The sequence below is a fragment of the Etheostoma spectabile genome, chromosome 8 (genome assembly GCF_008692095.1).
Source record: "Etheostoma spectabile isolate EspeVRDwgs_2016 chromosome 8, UIUC_Espe_1.0, whole genome shotgun sequence".
NCBI classification, from domain to species: Eukaryota; Metazoa; Chordata; class Actinopteri; order Perciformes; family Percidae; genus Etheostoma; species Etheostoma spectabile.
Window position 1 is genome coordinate 26201344 of NC_045740.1, and position 18163 is coordinate 26219506.

At 38.7% G+C, this 18163-nt stretch overlaps 1 protein-coding gene across 1 annotated transcript; it reads right to left on the reverse strand.

Moving 5' to 3' along the window:
* LOC116693542 (plasma membrane calcium-transporting ATPase 2) lies at positions 1-5599 on the reverse strand. The gene is made up of 3 exons (XM_032522551.1): positions 5596-5599; positions 835-1013; positions 1-321 (listed from the first exon to the last, which is right to left on the reverse strand). Exons 1-3 carry the CDS (start codon positions 5597-5599, stop codon positions 1-3), a joined length of 504 nt encoding a protein of 167 aa, XP_032378442.1.
* Positions 5600-18163: the final 12564 nt, after the last annotated feature.

Here is an 18163-nt window from a genome sequence, read left to right on the forward strand (position 1 = left end):
CTAATAATCACTCTCAACCAATGAAAGCTCTGCTATAGCTAAGTGCATGCTTTTTATTCTCTCACAGTATTTGGCTTGCGCAATGTCTCCAACAACAATTTCTGACACATTGATCTGGATCACCTGCTCCCCTCGGACAACGGTGAACTTATGGTCATGCTTGATGTGGCTCTGGGGGCTGCGGAACTGCTTCTCTTTGCTCCAGTTGTTAAAGGCTGTCACCAGGACCATGCAGACCACCAATAGCAGGATGGCATCGCCTTCGATTCTTCCGGTCGCTGCCTCACCAGACGCTTTGCCACTGTGCCGCTTTGAACATGTGTTACCCTGCTTCTATACACACAAAAAGTGCAGAATGCACAGAGCTCCAGACGGCTGGGGATAAAAGAGCAGGCAGCAACACAAAAAAACAGCGACAGTATGATAATAACATCCAAAAAGCACACCTTCACTCAGTGGTTTCTGTGACATGAGAAATACTTTAAATGAGTATGAAGTTTCCCTCACAGTTGAGTAGAAGGTTTTTAATGTCGTTAAGAACACAAACCCATTCTCACTGCTATAGGAATGTGGACAAATGTGGCTCAGACCCCCTCTGAATGTGCTTTTAGTGATGTGCTGAGAGTACTGACGCCCTGAGAGTATTTTCACCTAAACTTAGAGCTGTCCACTTGTGACCTGATTGTCTTAGTTCAAATTTAATTAAATGGTGAAAATGGGACCCCAGACCACCTCACTGACTGAAAACAGAAAAGAAGGAACACAGTCTGACCATCAGTTGATCTGACTGTTAGTGTAAAATAAAAATAAAAACTAACTGTGTCTTGTATACATGGGTGGGTGGTAGAACGACTGGACCAGTGAAAAGATGGCTGCCAGCATCAGGATAATCAGGGTGACATCCTGCAGTGCCTCCCACACCAGCTCCACAAATGTCTTTGGTTTTTGTGGTACATGGTTCTGGCCAAACTCTTCTCTCCTTTTGACGATGTCTTCCGATGTTCCATTTAAACCTGCAGCAGAAGACAAAAAGGCAACATCAGAGACAAGTCTTCCTCTGATCCTGGTGTACACCATTTTCCTGAGTTTATATTTAATGTAACATCTTTTAATTCAAGTTAATGTCATAAGTTTTTTAACATTTCTAATCATTAAAAACTATTTTAGGCTCACACCTTTTTGATGGGGTAAAACCTATACTAGATCAAAATTTCAACTACCACGAAAATGTAGAAAAATATTTAGTATTTAATATGTAATAAGCGAAACAGGCCATGTCATGTACCCCAATGGGAAAGGGATGCTCCTAACATTTTTGTTAACGTTAGCTTTGTGTCGACAAAACGTAGCTAAAGCTATAGCTAGCTATATCTGCTTACCTTTCACTTTAGCTACTTCGTATGTGATGCTATTAAATTAGGCTAGCTAGTTAACTGTTAATTTTAAAATGCCGAATGCACCGCTTTGCTGCCGTTGGACCAACAGGACACGCCCACAAAACGATAAACCGTTATGAAACCATGTGAACCAAAAGACATTTTTAATGAACTTATTTTAAGGCAATATTTGGCTACAGTGACTACCGTCAGTAGGGTTGAATTATCACAGGTGTCTGAGATTGATTTCAGTGATCCAAAGAGCCCAGATACAGGTTCTTCACCTGTTAGCTAGGTTGCATTTGGCTGTTGATTCAATATAATCAGAGGTGGGTAGTAACGAGTTACATTTACTCCGTTACATTTACTTGAATAAGTTTTTGAAAAAAATGTACTTATAGGAGTAGTTTTAAATCACTATACTTTTACTTGTACTTGAGTAGATTAGTGAAGAAGAAACTGTACTTTACTCCGCTACATTAGGCTACAAGGACTCGTTACTTTTCTTTTTACCTCTTTGGTATTCTAACGCGTCATTGTTTTTACCCCAGCGTACGTCTCATTTTAATGTTTTATTTTGACAGAGAGAGAGAGTCTCCGTTTAAGGCTCTGCCACGTGACTGGGTTTCCACCATCAAACGGCGTTGGTGCAGTCACGTGACCATACTCGTTCTCAGGCGCGGACCATAGACTGTATATATCTATGGGCGGGACGTGTTAGCTTACAGTCGTAGCAAAACAAAGAATGTCGCCAAGGCAACACAGACGTGGAGGAACCCACGCCTCATAGTGAAGCTGGTTACCTTTTAGGAAAAGTGCGAAACAGCAGCTACGTTATGCGGCGTCTTCAGTGTCGACCAAAACAAGCGGACATGTGAGCGTTCACACATCAACATCTAACCTGAGGAAACGTACGGTAGTTTTAGTTTTGGCTGTGGAGAGGTGGTCTTCTCTTTTAGCATACATACTGTATGTAACGTATGTTTTGCACATGCAGTATCCCTCCAAATTTAATGTGACAAGTCTCTCACTTAAGCTATTTTGTAATTAATAAATTAATTCCGATCCACCTAGCGACTCGGAGAAAGCGCTGGGCCAGATGTAAGGTCGCGAGTGTTTGTGGGGGGAGAAACGCAGAAGAACAACAGAAAGAGGAGTAAGTACTCAGATTACTGTGGGTGCTTATCCTCAAAGGCCTCACCACACTTCAAGCGATCGAATAAACCAATGCAAAGTGCTTGCCTGGAAATTCATACCGGCAGGTAAACATTTCTCCAGTCTAAGACCTTTTTTGAAAAGTAGAACAAGATTGAAGTAAAAACAACACCTAGATATTATCACCTGACAATTGAATGGCTAACAGTTTTTTCTGTCATACTAAGCCCAATCCAATTTCTTATTTTTTAATCCTACCCCTATATTTGAGTGACCCCTCGGTGTTTTTGACTTTTACAAGGGTAGTTGGTTGAAATCCTTCCCTAGGTCAACCCATCAAGACTTGATATGGCATTAACAGAAGCAATGAGTTCAGCAAATTTCCAACAGGACGTTATTACAAAAAGTTATCATGATTTCTTGCCGAAAATGTAACTAATAATCAAGGAATCTGTGTGTGTGTGTGTGTGTGTGTGGTGTGTGTGAGTGTACGACCACATCACACCCATTCTCCACTCCTTCACAGGCTTCCCGATTCTGCTAGATTGAATTTAAGGTCTCAATTCTCCCCACCAGTGCATCTATGGAATGCCCCCCCCCCCCTACCTGAAAGATCTACTACCACCACCCTTACTACAGCACGATCCCTCCCTCAAAAACTCCACCGTCTCCTACTCCCCGAAATAAGCTTAGCACATGTGTGATTGACCTTCTGCTCTGCCGCTCCTCGACGTGAAAATTCCCCTCCCTGACCATCTGGGGCACCACAACTATTGAGACCCTTTAAAAAAAGGACTAACAAACATTTCTTTTTTAGCAGAAACCTATGTTTTAAACCTTGCACACATGTTGTTACACATTTGTATGTATTTTAAACTGAGGTTTTTATCTTGCTTTTATGATCTACCCTGTAGCACTTTGAGTTTTGTCTTAATTTAAAGTGCATTACAAATCAATGTATTATTATATTATTTATCTCCGCATTCGCTGTACGCGCGGGGACAAGAGAGTTGCTACATCCCCTATCTTCCATGTCATATGGTAAAGTTTTTGCTTTCAATGTTTTTTAAAGTTAAAAGAGAGGCATTTTCAGACAATGTACTTCAAAGTGGACATTTCACCTCTATTGTATCATCGCTAATAATATTGTGGCATATTCAATTATGTTAAGTTTTGTGAGTAGAATGTTTATCTGCAACTTCTCTGTCAGTAAATGGAGTAGTACATGTTTTCCTCCTGACTGAAGAACACAGTAGTCAGTAGTATACAATTAATCTGACCGCAGACAGTGCATGTAAAACATTCAACAGATTATATGATGGTTATCATACTTTTAAATCTTTAAAAACAAAGAAATCACAACATTGTGCATCTGAAAAACCTCCATTTGGAGGGCCCAACCTTACCACTTCGCCCTACAACTTTATCACAAACAAGAACCCGGCACCACTACCCCTACATTAAATGCATAAAACAGAGTGTAGGCTACGTTGTAGGGGCAGGGTGTATTGGAATCGGGCCAAATGTCGTCATGACTAATGGCTATTACTGTGGTTTACAATTATGACATTCTGTGACAAAATTACAAACTTTACTGTACATTACGACTTACATTCTCTTTTGGGTGTTGGCACTGATCAAAGTTTCGTCTTGGTTTCCCTGACGTTGAAGTGCTGTACTGCATCCACCAGAACCACCAAGCCCTGAAAAGTAGACTGCCAAACTTGACTATGACATTAAAATAAAGCACAAACAACATGAGAAACATATCTTCATGCAATTGGTTTACCACGGAAAAAAGCCGAGATGCCAGGGCCGCAAAGGTTAGTTTGGGTTAGGTTACGTTTCTTTATTAATAACCAGATAATTTGTTTGTCAGACAGGGTACATCAATCCAAGGAACGCAACGCCACATTAGTCAAGAGTACATCACAACCTGTGAATTTGTTGATGTTGTGACTACATCAGAACAAACACCTCAAACACAGACCCTCAATGCAAACACTGACAGAAATGAAACATAGTATGTCCTTGAAAGTGCCCTAATCCCAAATTTATTCAATAGCACAATTGCTGCGGTATAAACTAACTAACAAACTATATCTGTAGCGCTTGGTTCTACTCTAAAACAGCCAGAACAGAGAAGCCAGGCTCCCGAACCAGACACAAGGGGAAAGACAACAACAAGCTCGCTAGAAAAGAGTCAGCATGAGATCCGGCTCACTGTCTAAAGGAGAATTCCGGCCAATTTTATGTTAATCTTGATCTTTATAAATATGCAGTACTTTCACTTGAAACACCCTCAACCTGAATCAGTGCAGCACAACGGAGTAGCGGCACTAAGTGTACAGCTTCCACTGAGTTAAAGTTAGTTCAGGGCAAGTTTTAGAGTGCTTTTAGCCTCTAACGGACATACAGTGCAATTATATGCCTGTACAACACGAATATGGCCCTTACGTAACATCAAGATGCATTTTCAACTCAGATATAGTTTAAATCACCTACCATGTCTTGATCTTGTGGGGATTTGCTTGTCCTGGTTAGCGGCTAGAGCTAGCAGCTGTTAGCTGCTAGCTGTTAGCTGCTATTGATAAGTGGGTCAGCCAAGCTTTATTGAAATCATAAGCAGCAGTTCCTTGTGTTTTGTAGCTCATCCATTTGTGTGTGATCGATCTGGTGTTGGTGAGTGGAGGCTTGCAGTGTAATCTGTGTGGTAGATTCCTTAGCAGGGCAGGCAGCCTTCGTCCAGGCAGCTAACAGCTAGCATAAATTGCATTGTGTGCTATTCAGAGGCCAGGGGCACCCAAAATTGCCCCTTTACATCCCGTGTTAGCTCAGTGGAAGCTTGACACCTAGCGGCAGCTACTCAGTGTTCTTCGCCGATTTAGGTCGAGGTTTTTTCAAAAAGTACTCGAAGTACTCGCATATTATATCAATCAAGTTAACATAAAAATTGTCCGGACTCTCTTTTAGTGGTTTGTGCTACTTTATTGAAATATTTTGGGAATAGGCACCACTAAAAGCACAGTATCAACTGACATCATGAGAGTCCTGATTTTCTTACCCATTCTTGAAGCCCTTTTGTGAAAAGGTTTCCCTGTGTCAGATCTTGTTTTAACTTCATTATATCAGTTTGTGCTTAACATGTGTACATGGGAAATAACAAAGTGTAAAGAGGGGGTTAATTGACCCAGTAGCTCATTTTTGCCACAGGCCCTTGCAGGTCAATGCGGCATGTTTTCACTTGACTTGCACTTCATGCATTTAAGTGTTTAATTTAAGGACAACAAACAGATACTTGAAGCGAACATCCCAATATGTTGAACTGTGAACCCATTATCAATTGCTGTCACTTAAATTAATTTTCCTATAATCCTGTACATGTTTGCTGTATTGTATTTCACCCCAACCCTCCTTCACCCGTCTCATAATTGGTTGTGATATTATGTGACATAGGTTTAATGATGCCTCAGATCTTTATATGCTTCACTCAGCAACAATAAAACTAAATCCAAGGCATACATGCCCACCGCTTTCATGTAATGTCCATATGTTGCTTCAACTAAGTGTGCTACTGTAAGTAACAGTGGAAAAACCTCAACATTATGGTTGCCAGATAATTTAAAAAAGAAGCAATCAAAGGAATTAATTCACCATCTTTACTTTCTAGTTACCTGTGATCCCTGTTTGTCTCTGTATTCAGTGTTCGCCATTTTGAGAATATAGTGGGTCGCTTCAGGCTGGATAAAAGTCCAACCAAGACTCTGTTCAGACCCACCACAACAACAGGAGGAGCCGTGGATAATCACTGACCAGGTTGAGAAGGAACCAGGCCAAGGTCTCATGCACAGAACAACCTGATGACATTTGGACATAGCACATATATAATTTTGGAGGAAGAAAATCCCCAAATCTTCCCGTGTTGCGTGACTAAAATTGTAAACTTTCTCTGTGATTCGTCTCTCCGTCAGATTCGTCTAATGAGTTCTGCAGATTACTCCAGAGATGCTGCTCTGATTATTATGTGAGTACAGTAATTCTTCTTTTTAGGTCATGATAGCGATACTTTATTAAAGTAGACAGCAGAGTAAAATTAGTGCCTTGTAATACATGGCAGGCAAACGCACCATAAGGTAAAATAAAAGTTTCACTATATGAGGCTTTGAACTAATTATAAATTGTTGAACACAAACTTTCACCTTATTTTGTAAACCTTCTTTACTGTGACTCTGTATGTTGACAGCACCATGCCGGTGGGGAGAGAGGAGTGTGTCCCAATACTCTACACCTGTTGTGGCTGGACGCCTTGTCACGTGACCTGAGACCCCCAGTCCTGATGGTCAGAGGAAACCATGAAAACGTCCTCACCTTCTACTGCCATGAAATGTCTTCTCAACCAATATAAAATACTGAACTACAGCTTATAATTCCCCAACATCCTGACATCAATCACTTTGATTCAAACATATCAATGCCTTGTGACTATAGATGAACTATTGAGTGATTATTGATGTTGTGATTTGCTGAACGATTTGTGAAGCTTTAATTCACATCTACTAATATACACTTTTGTATCTTGCAAACATAATCACTATGAAATATTTTTTGTGGACTATTGTCCACAAAAACCTGTTTATTATTTCTTTCCTAAATTGATGGCACAAGAGTGAATTACTTTTGTTTTAGTGTTTTATCTATATTAACAAAAGTAACTATATATACAATATATAACAACTTCTCCGTCAAGCAAGTATAGGTCAGAAGGAAGAATTCTAGCTGTTTGGAGATTTTAGCTGTAAAAGAATAACTAGCTCTTGCCCACTTGGCTCTTGCCCCTGATGCAGTTGACGACACGCCATTGTCAGTTGTTAATAATACTGGGTTTTGAGGTCTTCCCATGTGTAGCTGTTCTTCCCAGCTGTCACCACATCACATAAACTTTATTCCAAAGCTACTTGTGTAAAACCATCAGCGCTTTTTGCGCGTAACTTTCACCACTGATTTTGAGTAACGGTGTTAGCCCAATGTCTCACATCACTCAATGACATGAACGAAGAAGCCATATTTCAATCTGCTTTGTCTGCATGTGGTGTCTACACACACCATTTTAACAACCACAGTATTACTCTGCAATAGTAAGTTTTTTCACAAACAGGCTGAAACAAAAGCTTCTGTGTGTAGTCTAACTGTTATAGTTTGCCACAAGTCTTTACTTTTCCGGACAAAATCTGTGACTAAGCTCTTAAACAAACCCACACCCTGCTTAAAACAACTATCCTCTCCACTTATAAGTGAATTATCATGGTACTTCATTGCACGTGGATGATGTCATTGGACTTTGCATTCTTCATTATTTCTAAACTTCACTCTGTGTTTTGATATAAAATTTAAAATTGAAGTTATAATACATGCTTGATCACCACTGATGGTACCCCTTCTTCTAGTAAGGCTTCTCCATGTTTGCTTTTTGAAAAAAATCAGATAATTTACCACAATGCATATTTGCTGCTCTTGGGGAATTCCTGGAATTTTTGGGTCTTTGTAAATTATAGAATGTGGTTAGACCTACTCTATCTGTGAGTGTGTTGAAAAACTCTTGTTATGATTAGATCTACAAATAAAAATGAATTGAATTGATTGAAACAAGCCTGATTCTATCCATTGCTTCGTGTTGAGGACTGATTGGGCTGATTAAAGTTGCTGCTGTAAAGTATGTGAGTAAATTCAATCTATTAAAGAGTACTGTCAGGTGCCTTACCCAAGTGCTTAGAATATTTTTAGTTATAACCACCATCTGGCTTTTTCTCTACATTCATGGGTTTTGGATTGTGTAACACACCTTTCTGAAGCACCAAACTTTCTTTTATTGAACTGCCCCATCCAGCTGTATCTAAACGTTTCTAGATTGTATTTAACAATATGTTATGTTATAATATCCTATTATTGTGTCAGTGTCTTGTATTTACACACATAAAAAAAACGGCTCCCATGATTCCTTATCAAGCAGACTTGCTCGCGACCGACACTTTTACTCGCAATGGCACCAAATGAATAATTAGTTATTTGAAAACATTTGCTGCTCTCCTTAAGGACTTCAATCTTTTTCTCTCAGCTTTTCAGCTTGTTACCATTTATCCAAATGAAATGGGAAGGGGACCTGTCCATGTAAGTGAATGATCTGCTCAAAATCATTTGGCTGGAAGAGAGGCTGCAATGTATATGCACTCACTCACTCATGTGACTGTCATTTCTCGTTTCTGGTGCCTTTTAGGTGTTTGATACTTTTATCTGGCTATACAAGCATCATGACAAAAAAAATTATCCATTTTGTAATTTCATCCACAGGAATTGGTCGCCCCAGAACCATATTTGAAGATGTTAAAAAACTAAAAGTACAACACTGTATTCTGATAATGAGGGCCATCTTTGACAATAACCAGTCATTTATTTCAACTTGAGATCTCTTTATGCTTACATGCTTTTGCAATTTCTGTTTACATGTATTAGAGAGCCTCAGGTAGCGGTTGCACCCACTTGTAGCTAAGAAAGTTGCTTTTCATTATCATCTATTATAGAAGATATTAATGTTAACCAGTTTGTAACCAGTTTTTCAAAATCACAATCATTTTTATGTTCTCGAACCACTTTCTTACCACAGAGTATTTTAAAGTCCTAATATAACTTGTAAATGTAATAAGAAGTTGTAATCAAATATGACATGGCATGCTTGTGTTTTTTTTTTTTTTTGTTGGAAAGGAGCAGTCAAACTTCATATTTTATAGTCGTAAAGAGACTTTGTAACAAAAACAAGACACTGTAATAAACAGGCGGCTTCACCCTCATTTATGGCTCTGACCACCTGCCTGGGCCAATCACCCACCATGGTTATTTTTATTTAAGCGGAGGCTGGGCTTATTTAAAATATGTATGTTTTGTGTGCATCTCACATTTTGTCAGTAGCCCACTGGGAAAATTCCCAGTGTTCAGATGCCGCACCGCATTGAATGTGCCGTACTCTCATGAATCTCAAGACTTTATAATGTTCATGTGGATTTTTTTTAAACTAAGCTCTCTGTCAGCCTTAGAAGGTAGTAAACGTTTAAAATAAATAGGTAATCTGATTATCAAAGTCTGACACCCACATATTATGCTAATGACTAGAATCAAAGTTTGGTTGTTGTTGCACAGTTGTATTTCTATTGACAACCTTGAAACAGGGTAAAATAGCCAGGTTTAGTGTGACAAAGTCACCGAACAACGGTTTTTGATTACATTTGGAGTTTAAGTAACATTTTTTCTGGTTTAATCCTATCTGACGATCATAGATTTGGACAGAGAACCTATTAGTCACAGCAGTCAATTAGCATGAAAACTTCTCGCAGCCGTCTTATGAATTGCTGCATGTAAAGACTTAACGTCAGATAACTTTATACATGCCTAATGACTGTCCTCAGCCGGGTGTAGGTATATGAACGGCCCACCTTTCCCGAAGCAGTCATGCTCATGGTTCCCAGCTTGATCTGACGCTGGCAGACTACCAGCAGGTCATCAAAGACAAATCACTGTCTAACCTCAAGCCTCAGTACGTTATTCTCCTCGCCTGGAAGTGGGTGAACACCTCTGCCCACCAGGGTTTGGGTTGTCGTTCCGAACAACGTCTACCAGAGTGGCGGAACCGCAGAAACCCTTAACATAGCTGTCTGGGGTTCCAAGATGCTGGAGTGAAGTTGCTTGCCCGCAATTTAATACCTTTAGCTGGGCTTCAACCAAAGTCAGACTGCACAGCCACCACCAGGAAGGACAAGTGAAGGCCATGGCTTCACAGGAGGCTGTGAGGAGGAACAGCATTTTAATCTGGGGTATGGAATTACCAGCAATGATCATGTGTCTGTGAGGGTCTTTTGAGACACAACTGCAGTAATGTACTCCACAGTGGGCCATTTTCAAAGAAATGGTATTGAAAAATACAATCTCAGACTGATCATATCTAGCATATTCCACTTTTCAGTCAATAATTGGCAGTTTGATAGCTTATAAGTGGGGTGATTTAAGGATCACTATTACCCCATTACATTACTTCTTGACTCTTGTCAAATCATTCAGGATTATAATTTATTTGATTTGATTTGATTTACACCTTACATGCTTTCCTAAGAACTTTTTCCATGTGATGCTAACTTAAGGGTATTTTTTGTTTTTTATGTATCTGCCAGACTCGGACAGGGTTTAGGAACAGAAAACAACATTTTAAATATTTGAGACAGTTGTAGGAAGGCAGAGATAAAACAGATCGTCAACAATACACTCTCAATGTTCACAGGCTATTACCAGCTTCATGAGCGATGCAGATTCTTTCCTCTGGGACACACATGACACACATAAAAAAAATTTTAATATGTTGTCAAAATAAGGAAATGCAAAGAAATAGGCCGAAAACATCTAATTTCAACCCGCTATTGAAACAATATAAATCACACAGTATTTAAAATCCCAAACTCCTACGGTGAACAGTAAACACATTTTCTCTAGACAACTACGAAAACACTGCAAAGAAATGGCAAAATGTAGAAAAGCCATGTTGCCATGATTCCTAAAACATGAGCAGCTCAGTCAGATCATACACATCACATACAAACTCACTGAGTTCCCAGCAGCCGAGATATTTTTATTATCTTCAAAGGAAAGTGTGAAAATGTAGTCTGATAACAGCTGTATTTGTTTGGACTGTTTATCCATTCACTTTGTTATCTCTAATCATTCCAGGCATGGATATTTATGGTACAGTGTGCACACTTCCTTCCACTTGACCTTTGTTTTGTTCCTCGGTCCATGTGTGTATTGTACTGAGATAGATGTCCCTTCTGTTAGTTCATGGGTGACAACAGTTTGTTTCATCATGAGAACCAAATGACGTGTTGATTTTGTTTTTTTGCAACTGTGCGTCATGAATCTTTTTAAACAACCTTCATACTCTCTCAGTCCCCATATACATTTAAAATTCACGATAATATTTGCTATGAAAGTAGCATTTCATTTTAAGGACAGAAATAGAAAATAATCCATAGGATTAATTGAATTTAAATATCAAAGGAGGCTAGGCCTAAACAAAATCTGAAACATATATACATATGTGCTATATTGGATACTAGGGGTTTTCCCTAACTAGGACCCATCAGTATTTAGAGATTTACCATAATATAAGAAATAAATAAGACGACGAATCATTAGCAATAAAGGTTAAATAGAGGTTACATGTAGTTTAATGACATAAAAAAGACTTAATTATATAAAATATTTCATGTAGCAAAAAAGGATACCTAAAAATCTGTGTGATTTAAATGTTGTTATTTAAGGCAGCGAGAAAAATATGGATAATATGGTATATATGTTTCCCCATTTTGTTTATAAGATTTAAATTATTTTTCAATTCTAGGAAAGCCCATAAAACTACTTTCTGGTATTTTTTTCTTTTCATTATTTGATGTCTCCGTGTGCCTTTTCCCCATCACTGTTTTCACATGTTTCCTATAGAGTCCATATATAGGTGTCTCAGAAACCGGTTCCATTGAGTTTTATAATCACTTTCAACTACAACAGGGCAGCCTATTAAATGCCATCAGGTAAAGATTTACAGGGAATACCTGGTGTACAGATGATTACAAATGTTGCAATGCAATTAAGCTTTGACTGCCTGCCATTGCATCACAATCACGTAACAAACATCAACATTAGCAACACGTTAAGCAAATATGCCATTTTTAGAAACTTAAATCAGAGAATATGGCCTATGGCACAGTTAGTTTGAAGAAATTACAAAGGAAAACACAAAGGCTAGGCAAAAATTACAGTAACTGTAATTTCAAAGTCTTACCTGTAGTCTTGTTAACTTGTCTCTCACCACGCTGTGCGCTGTTCTATGTTTTTAAAGGCCATCAATCTCGTATCAGCTTTATCTCACCCTCCTACAATACACTGACATCACAACCTGCTTCATTCCAGCATACTAACGTAACAGAAGTAGAATTTTAAGCGTTGGTTTGGATTGTGCTCAATTGATCACCTTGTCCAATATCTTTTTGTACAATCCTCAGATCTCAAAGAGCAAAGGCACAACTATTCCAGACGTTGTTTGTTTTTCAAAGATTATCTTTGGGGCATTTTTAAGCCTTCATTTGTATAGGACGCTTAAGATGTGAAAGGTAAGAGGGGGAATGACATGCACGCAAGGTTTGCGGTCAGAGTCAACCCGCAGCCATTGCGTTGAGGAAAACCTCTATAGTGGTCGCTCTACCAGATGAGCTACTCAGGCAACCACACCAGACTTTTTAAAATTTCCCTTTCAACTGAAAAAGACTACTGTAAAGAGCAAATTACTATTTGATTGATAATCTAATAGGATGGCGGTGATGTCACTTCCGCTGCGTCTGTGAGGTAATCCAGATGCCAGCCACATTGTTACATCTGTTTGAAGAAAACAGAAACAAAATCGATACAATTTTACAAATTGTTCAAATTCGATCACAGTTGTCAGGTTTAAATCCTTATTTTTCAGTAGTATTACTTTTCTTAAGATTTGTACAGAAAACCATAACAACCTTCCTGAGGATTTAATGTGCAAATGTCAGTGTTTGGTTGCTGTATTTATTTATTTCTACTAATGTTTTGGTACATATATGTCTTTCCCTATCAAACACCATAAGTCCATCACACAAGTCTCCCCAAACCAAAGCTTCTTAAGACCCCCCCAGAAAGCTCACGTACCTTCCCCATTTCTTAGTGTAACATCCATCTGGAAAAAAAAATGTTTATATGACATCTTTTCAAATGTTCCACCCTAGCCATCTAACAAGCCCACTCTGAATTACAGCACCATTTCATTCCCCCATCCTCTTCAAGGAATCTGTCTGGCTGTCTAAAACTAGTTTGGACCAACTTCTTAAGTGCTTATCTATTCTGTTTAGGATTGAGCTATCTCCGAGACAAATGATCTTGGACTGAATGGAAATTGTCCGTCCTCTGCCTACAAGTCTAAACAATCTGGTCTAAACAATCTGGAGGGAGTCCACAGACGCAATGCCTAATCTTGAACCGCACCCTCATTTGTGTGACATAGTCAAATCTTTAAATTCCATCTGACCAGAGACCATACCCCAGGTTCGGCATGAGCAGACCAGAAGCCTCATGACCTTTCCATATCCAAAGCCAATGAGCAATCTTCAAATCATCTTCGGTCTTCTTCCTTTTTGAAACTCATCCCACATACTTTTCCTATGTCATTCAAACTTTAAAGGTAAAATGTTTAATGCTGACAGGTATTGTTTAAAATAGTTACTAGCAGCGAATTCAAAATACTGAGAGAGTCGTCTCGTCTTGCATCGTGCCCGATGCAAGTTGAGTGCGATTGAGTCACACATGATTCACTTTGTGACAAGTACCTAAAAGTGCTAATGAGAGACCCCTGTAATGTCATACAGTAAAAATGGACCTACTTAATGAAGTTTTGTTCATTGCTGGCTACAAGGTAGCAATCAAATACAACAAAGACTGTCACTTGAATGGCTTAACATTAGCAATCAAAAATCATAGATAGCGAAACATTTTTGAAATGATTACCATCTTCTGTTATTGTTTGTAATGGAAAAATTTAGTATTTCATGGATTTCACAAATTTCAGTTGACGCTTTAAGCCGTAAACCGTTTAAATCTGAGCATGCGCAACTCAAATCGCACTTGACTTGCATCGGGCCTGACAGTTGCTGCAGTTCTGCGTTGTTTATCTTTTTCTTTTTCTTCTTGTCTGTAGAAAGAGCAAAGACGATAGCCTGTCCTTATTAGCGCCACTTTTGTTCAAGAGAAGACGGCAACTAGTGTTGCGAGTACCAGCGCGGGTTTAATAGGTACAGCGATCCCACGGCGTCACATTTACGTTCGCCAGCTTGACTGAAGCTACTGTAGGACGCCCTCAAGAAATTAAATGTGTCTCCTCTTTACAAAACGTGTCCCTGATTGGACAGACAGCGTGCAGGGCCCTTTAAGGAAGGAGGTTTAACTAACGTTGAGTCTAACCCTGCTCTGAGTTGATTTACCCTGAGTGGGAAACTCTGAGTTTTTGGTTCCAGAACACTGATTTGAGTTGGTTCAATGAACTCCATAGGTTTACTCAGAGTTAGCGTGTACCACTATAAAAGGCACCATGAATGATACTACGATTCACCATGGTACAATCACAGACAAACCGTCAGCGGAAATAGTCATGCGTTAATACAGCAAGTTTGACATGTATTTAGTTAACGAAGCAACACAGCTGCTAAAAGAGTAATTGCATAGAAAAAAAATGCTGCAAGAGTAATGCATTAAGTTCCAATATAGTTATTCATTTCATATTAATCATAAGTAAATTACTGTGTAAATGGTATTGAACCTCAATCTATTTAATTTGGGTGCAATCCGGCTGGCGAAAAAGTCTTAGACCTATCAATCCCATTCTGAGGCTGGCAGCAGCTCATTAACAGAATTATAATTCATGATCTTTTATTTCAATTATATATAATATTATTCACCTGCAACACTGTGGATCTCCTTTTTAATGCTCTTTGTGGTTCGGTCCAGGGACCACTACAAAACCGTTTAACCCTTGGTTGTCTTCCCTGTTGATCATGAAAAAAAGAAAAACAAATAGCTTTTTCTGACATTTTTGTCACTTTTTCAAAAGTGTTTTAGAATAAAACATTTTATAGTCTGCTAACAGTAATAAATCAACCCTGTTTTTTTATTAATGCAGATAACAAACTCCGCTAAATTGGCTGATACAGACTGAATGAGGAAATGAGAGAGCCTGTGTCAAAGGGAGAGACTGAGAGAAACTCAGAGTTTTCACTAAACCTGCTTTCTGAAACGGGCTCCAGTTCTCCTAACAGCAGCAATTTTGCCCTTTTGCCATGTCCATTTTCTTCTGCTGAATTCTTACCAAACAGAATACTGTTGCATTTACTATGGCAGCCATCAATTGCAGTTGATTTCTTCAGATGAGCCAATAGACACACACCCCCACTCACACACGCCACAAACCTGGTCAATAGCCCGCATATCATAATTTAAAATCGCCATCATAAAAGCTAATGCCAGGTACAAACCACCTGGCTTTTATGATGGAGATGATACTGATTAGTTTATTGCATGTACGCCCAAAACACACCTATGAATTAATGAAGACACTAAGTACAACCCTTTTGAACCATGCGTCCAACACACAGACCCTTTTCCCCGCCGTCAAACATACAAAGTGGATGTGGACACAACCTAAACGCACCTGCGCCATGCGCTTTACACGTGAGCTAGACCGTTAAAATAGGGCCCACAGTTTCTTTTGTGTTTCAAAATAAAAGACTAGCTGGTACTCTCATACAGGGACTTTTATTGTGAATAAGTTGTAGTAAACCGCCTCTGTGGCGTGCTGTGTACACTGTGCTGGCGATGCAATATGCAGATGGCCTGCAGATTTGACCAGCCCATGATCCCACATGACTGTATTCTCAAAAACAATGTGAGTTCTACTCACATTCATGTGGCTCAGGACACATAGGGTATTCTTCAACTATGGTACCCTTTCCAGTCAGAAAAAAAACTTCTACATTTCTACAAACGTTTTACAGTAGTTGTTTCTCAATAAGTCTAGAAACCTTACCTGAAGTTGCTGTGATGAATTGTATTGAATAATATATTTTTTAGCCATTTCTATCCGACAGTCCAAAAAACGGTAATTCCACCACATGTTTTTTAAGATAAATAATAAATATCTTCTGTTAAAATACATTTGATTAAAGCACACACTTCTTTGTTCAAATTTGTAAGTATTTTATTTTTCAGAAATGTAACTGTAAATATTTTAACAATATTACACTAAAAAACCTAAAACTGTATCACTAATGGTGCAAACAGACCACCATTGACCATTGACCTTAGTGTGAGCTACACCAGTATGAGCTTACTTGCTGGTGGAATCGTCAAAATCTAATCTGAATCAGAAATACTTTCTTGTTGCAGTGAATGACAATACAATAGTGAAATATAATAAAGAAATAAAGGAGTCTGGATATTTACATAGTTAAAGGAACATTATGATACAGTATTTACATACTCAACATAATTAAGGTGTTGCAATGGATTGGATTTCACTGTAAATTTGCACATGTAATTTTCTTTGAAGTCAATTTGTAAACAATACTATCTTTGTCAATCTTTTTAGTGCTCTCAAGACAGATTTGGTGTGTTTATCTTGTTAATGTCGTTTCCCCATCTTTTTTTCAGTTGGTCCGAAAGTCGGTCGAAAGTCCAACAGTCTTCAAGTCCCATATTCTTTTCCTTTGTGTGTGTCTTAACAATTCTTTGGGCCATTTTTTTCTTTTTTTGTCTTCTTCCACAGAGCTTCTCCATTCAACCACCAGTTTGCTCCCCAGCATCAAAGGCAGAGTTTGGAGCTCAGGGTCTTAAAATCCAGACTCTCCCTGTACAGGCTATTCTTTTGTAACATTTTTGCATGCAATATTACATGAGATCTGTGACTTTGGAAGTTTTAAATGTTTTGTGATAGAACAGTTTGTTTGCCATGAACGGTATGTTTGAGTGTAGCTTACACAGACATGTGTCTCTGTCTTTGATCGTTTGTGTGACAATTCAAAAGGGTTTCTTTTGCAAAACTCTGCATACTAGAGTCTGACTTTGGGATTCTCATGTCTAAACTCAGGTGCAGTGTGCATAGAATCCACCAGGAAGCGCTTTTGCATTTTTTTTGTCTGACTCTGTTTTTGTTGTATTTTGCGGGTGTTTTGATTTTTTTTGGCCCTTGTCATGTTTGTCCTAATTAGCTTTTTAAAGAATCCAAACTCTTTCTTGGCCATGGTAGACCAGGCAGTATTTTTTTAAGATCTTGCCAGCCACACTTTGGAGATCAGTTGCCGAGCTTTACGATTTTCAACATTCTGATACTTTTTTCTCATTTTGACATAATGGTGTTATGGAAAAGGAGTGTCTTCTTTAATTGCTTCTTCCTTGCTGCTCTGTTGCTTGGTTTCATTTTAGGTGGTAAGTTGATTACATCTTTTTTTTGTTTTTCAATTTTTCTTAGGCATCCTCAAGCTTTTCTTTAATTCATTAGAATCTCTTTACACCTTTGACTTGCCTTGCAACTTTTTGCGTGAGTTGTCTGAGTTCTCTCTGATCTAGGCTCACACAGTGAGGTGTTTAAGGGATGTCTTCTGGGGCGGCTGTGGCTCAGTGTAGAGTCCCATGTTGAAGTGGTCCTTGGGCAAGACACTGACCCTGAGCTGCGCATCGGAGTGTGATGTGTGTGACTACTGAGGCAGGTGGACCTTGACTGGTGAATGTTTTCCTGTATAATGTAAACCGCTATGAGTAGTTGTCTAAGACTAAAAGGTGCTATATAAATACTTCACATTCTGTATGAACACCACTGGTAATTCTGGTGGTTGTTTGTGCCATGAAACTATTCACTGCTGAGACAATTTTCTTACATCCACTTTGTTGAGAAATTTGCCATTGTCCAATATATCATGTCAACTTTTCTCTTATTTACCAACAATATTTCAATAATAATAAATAATAAAATATTTCCT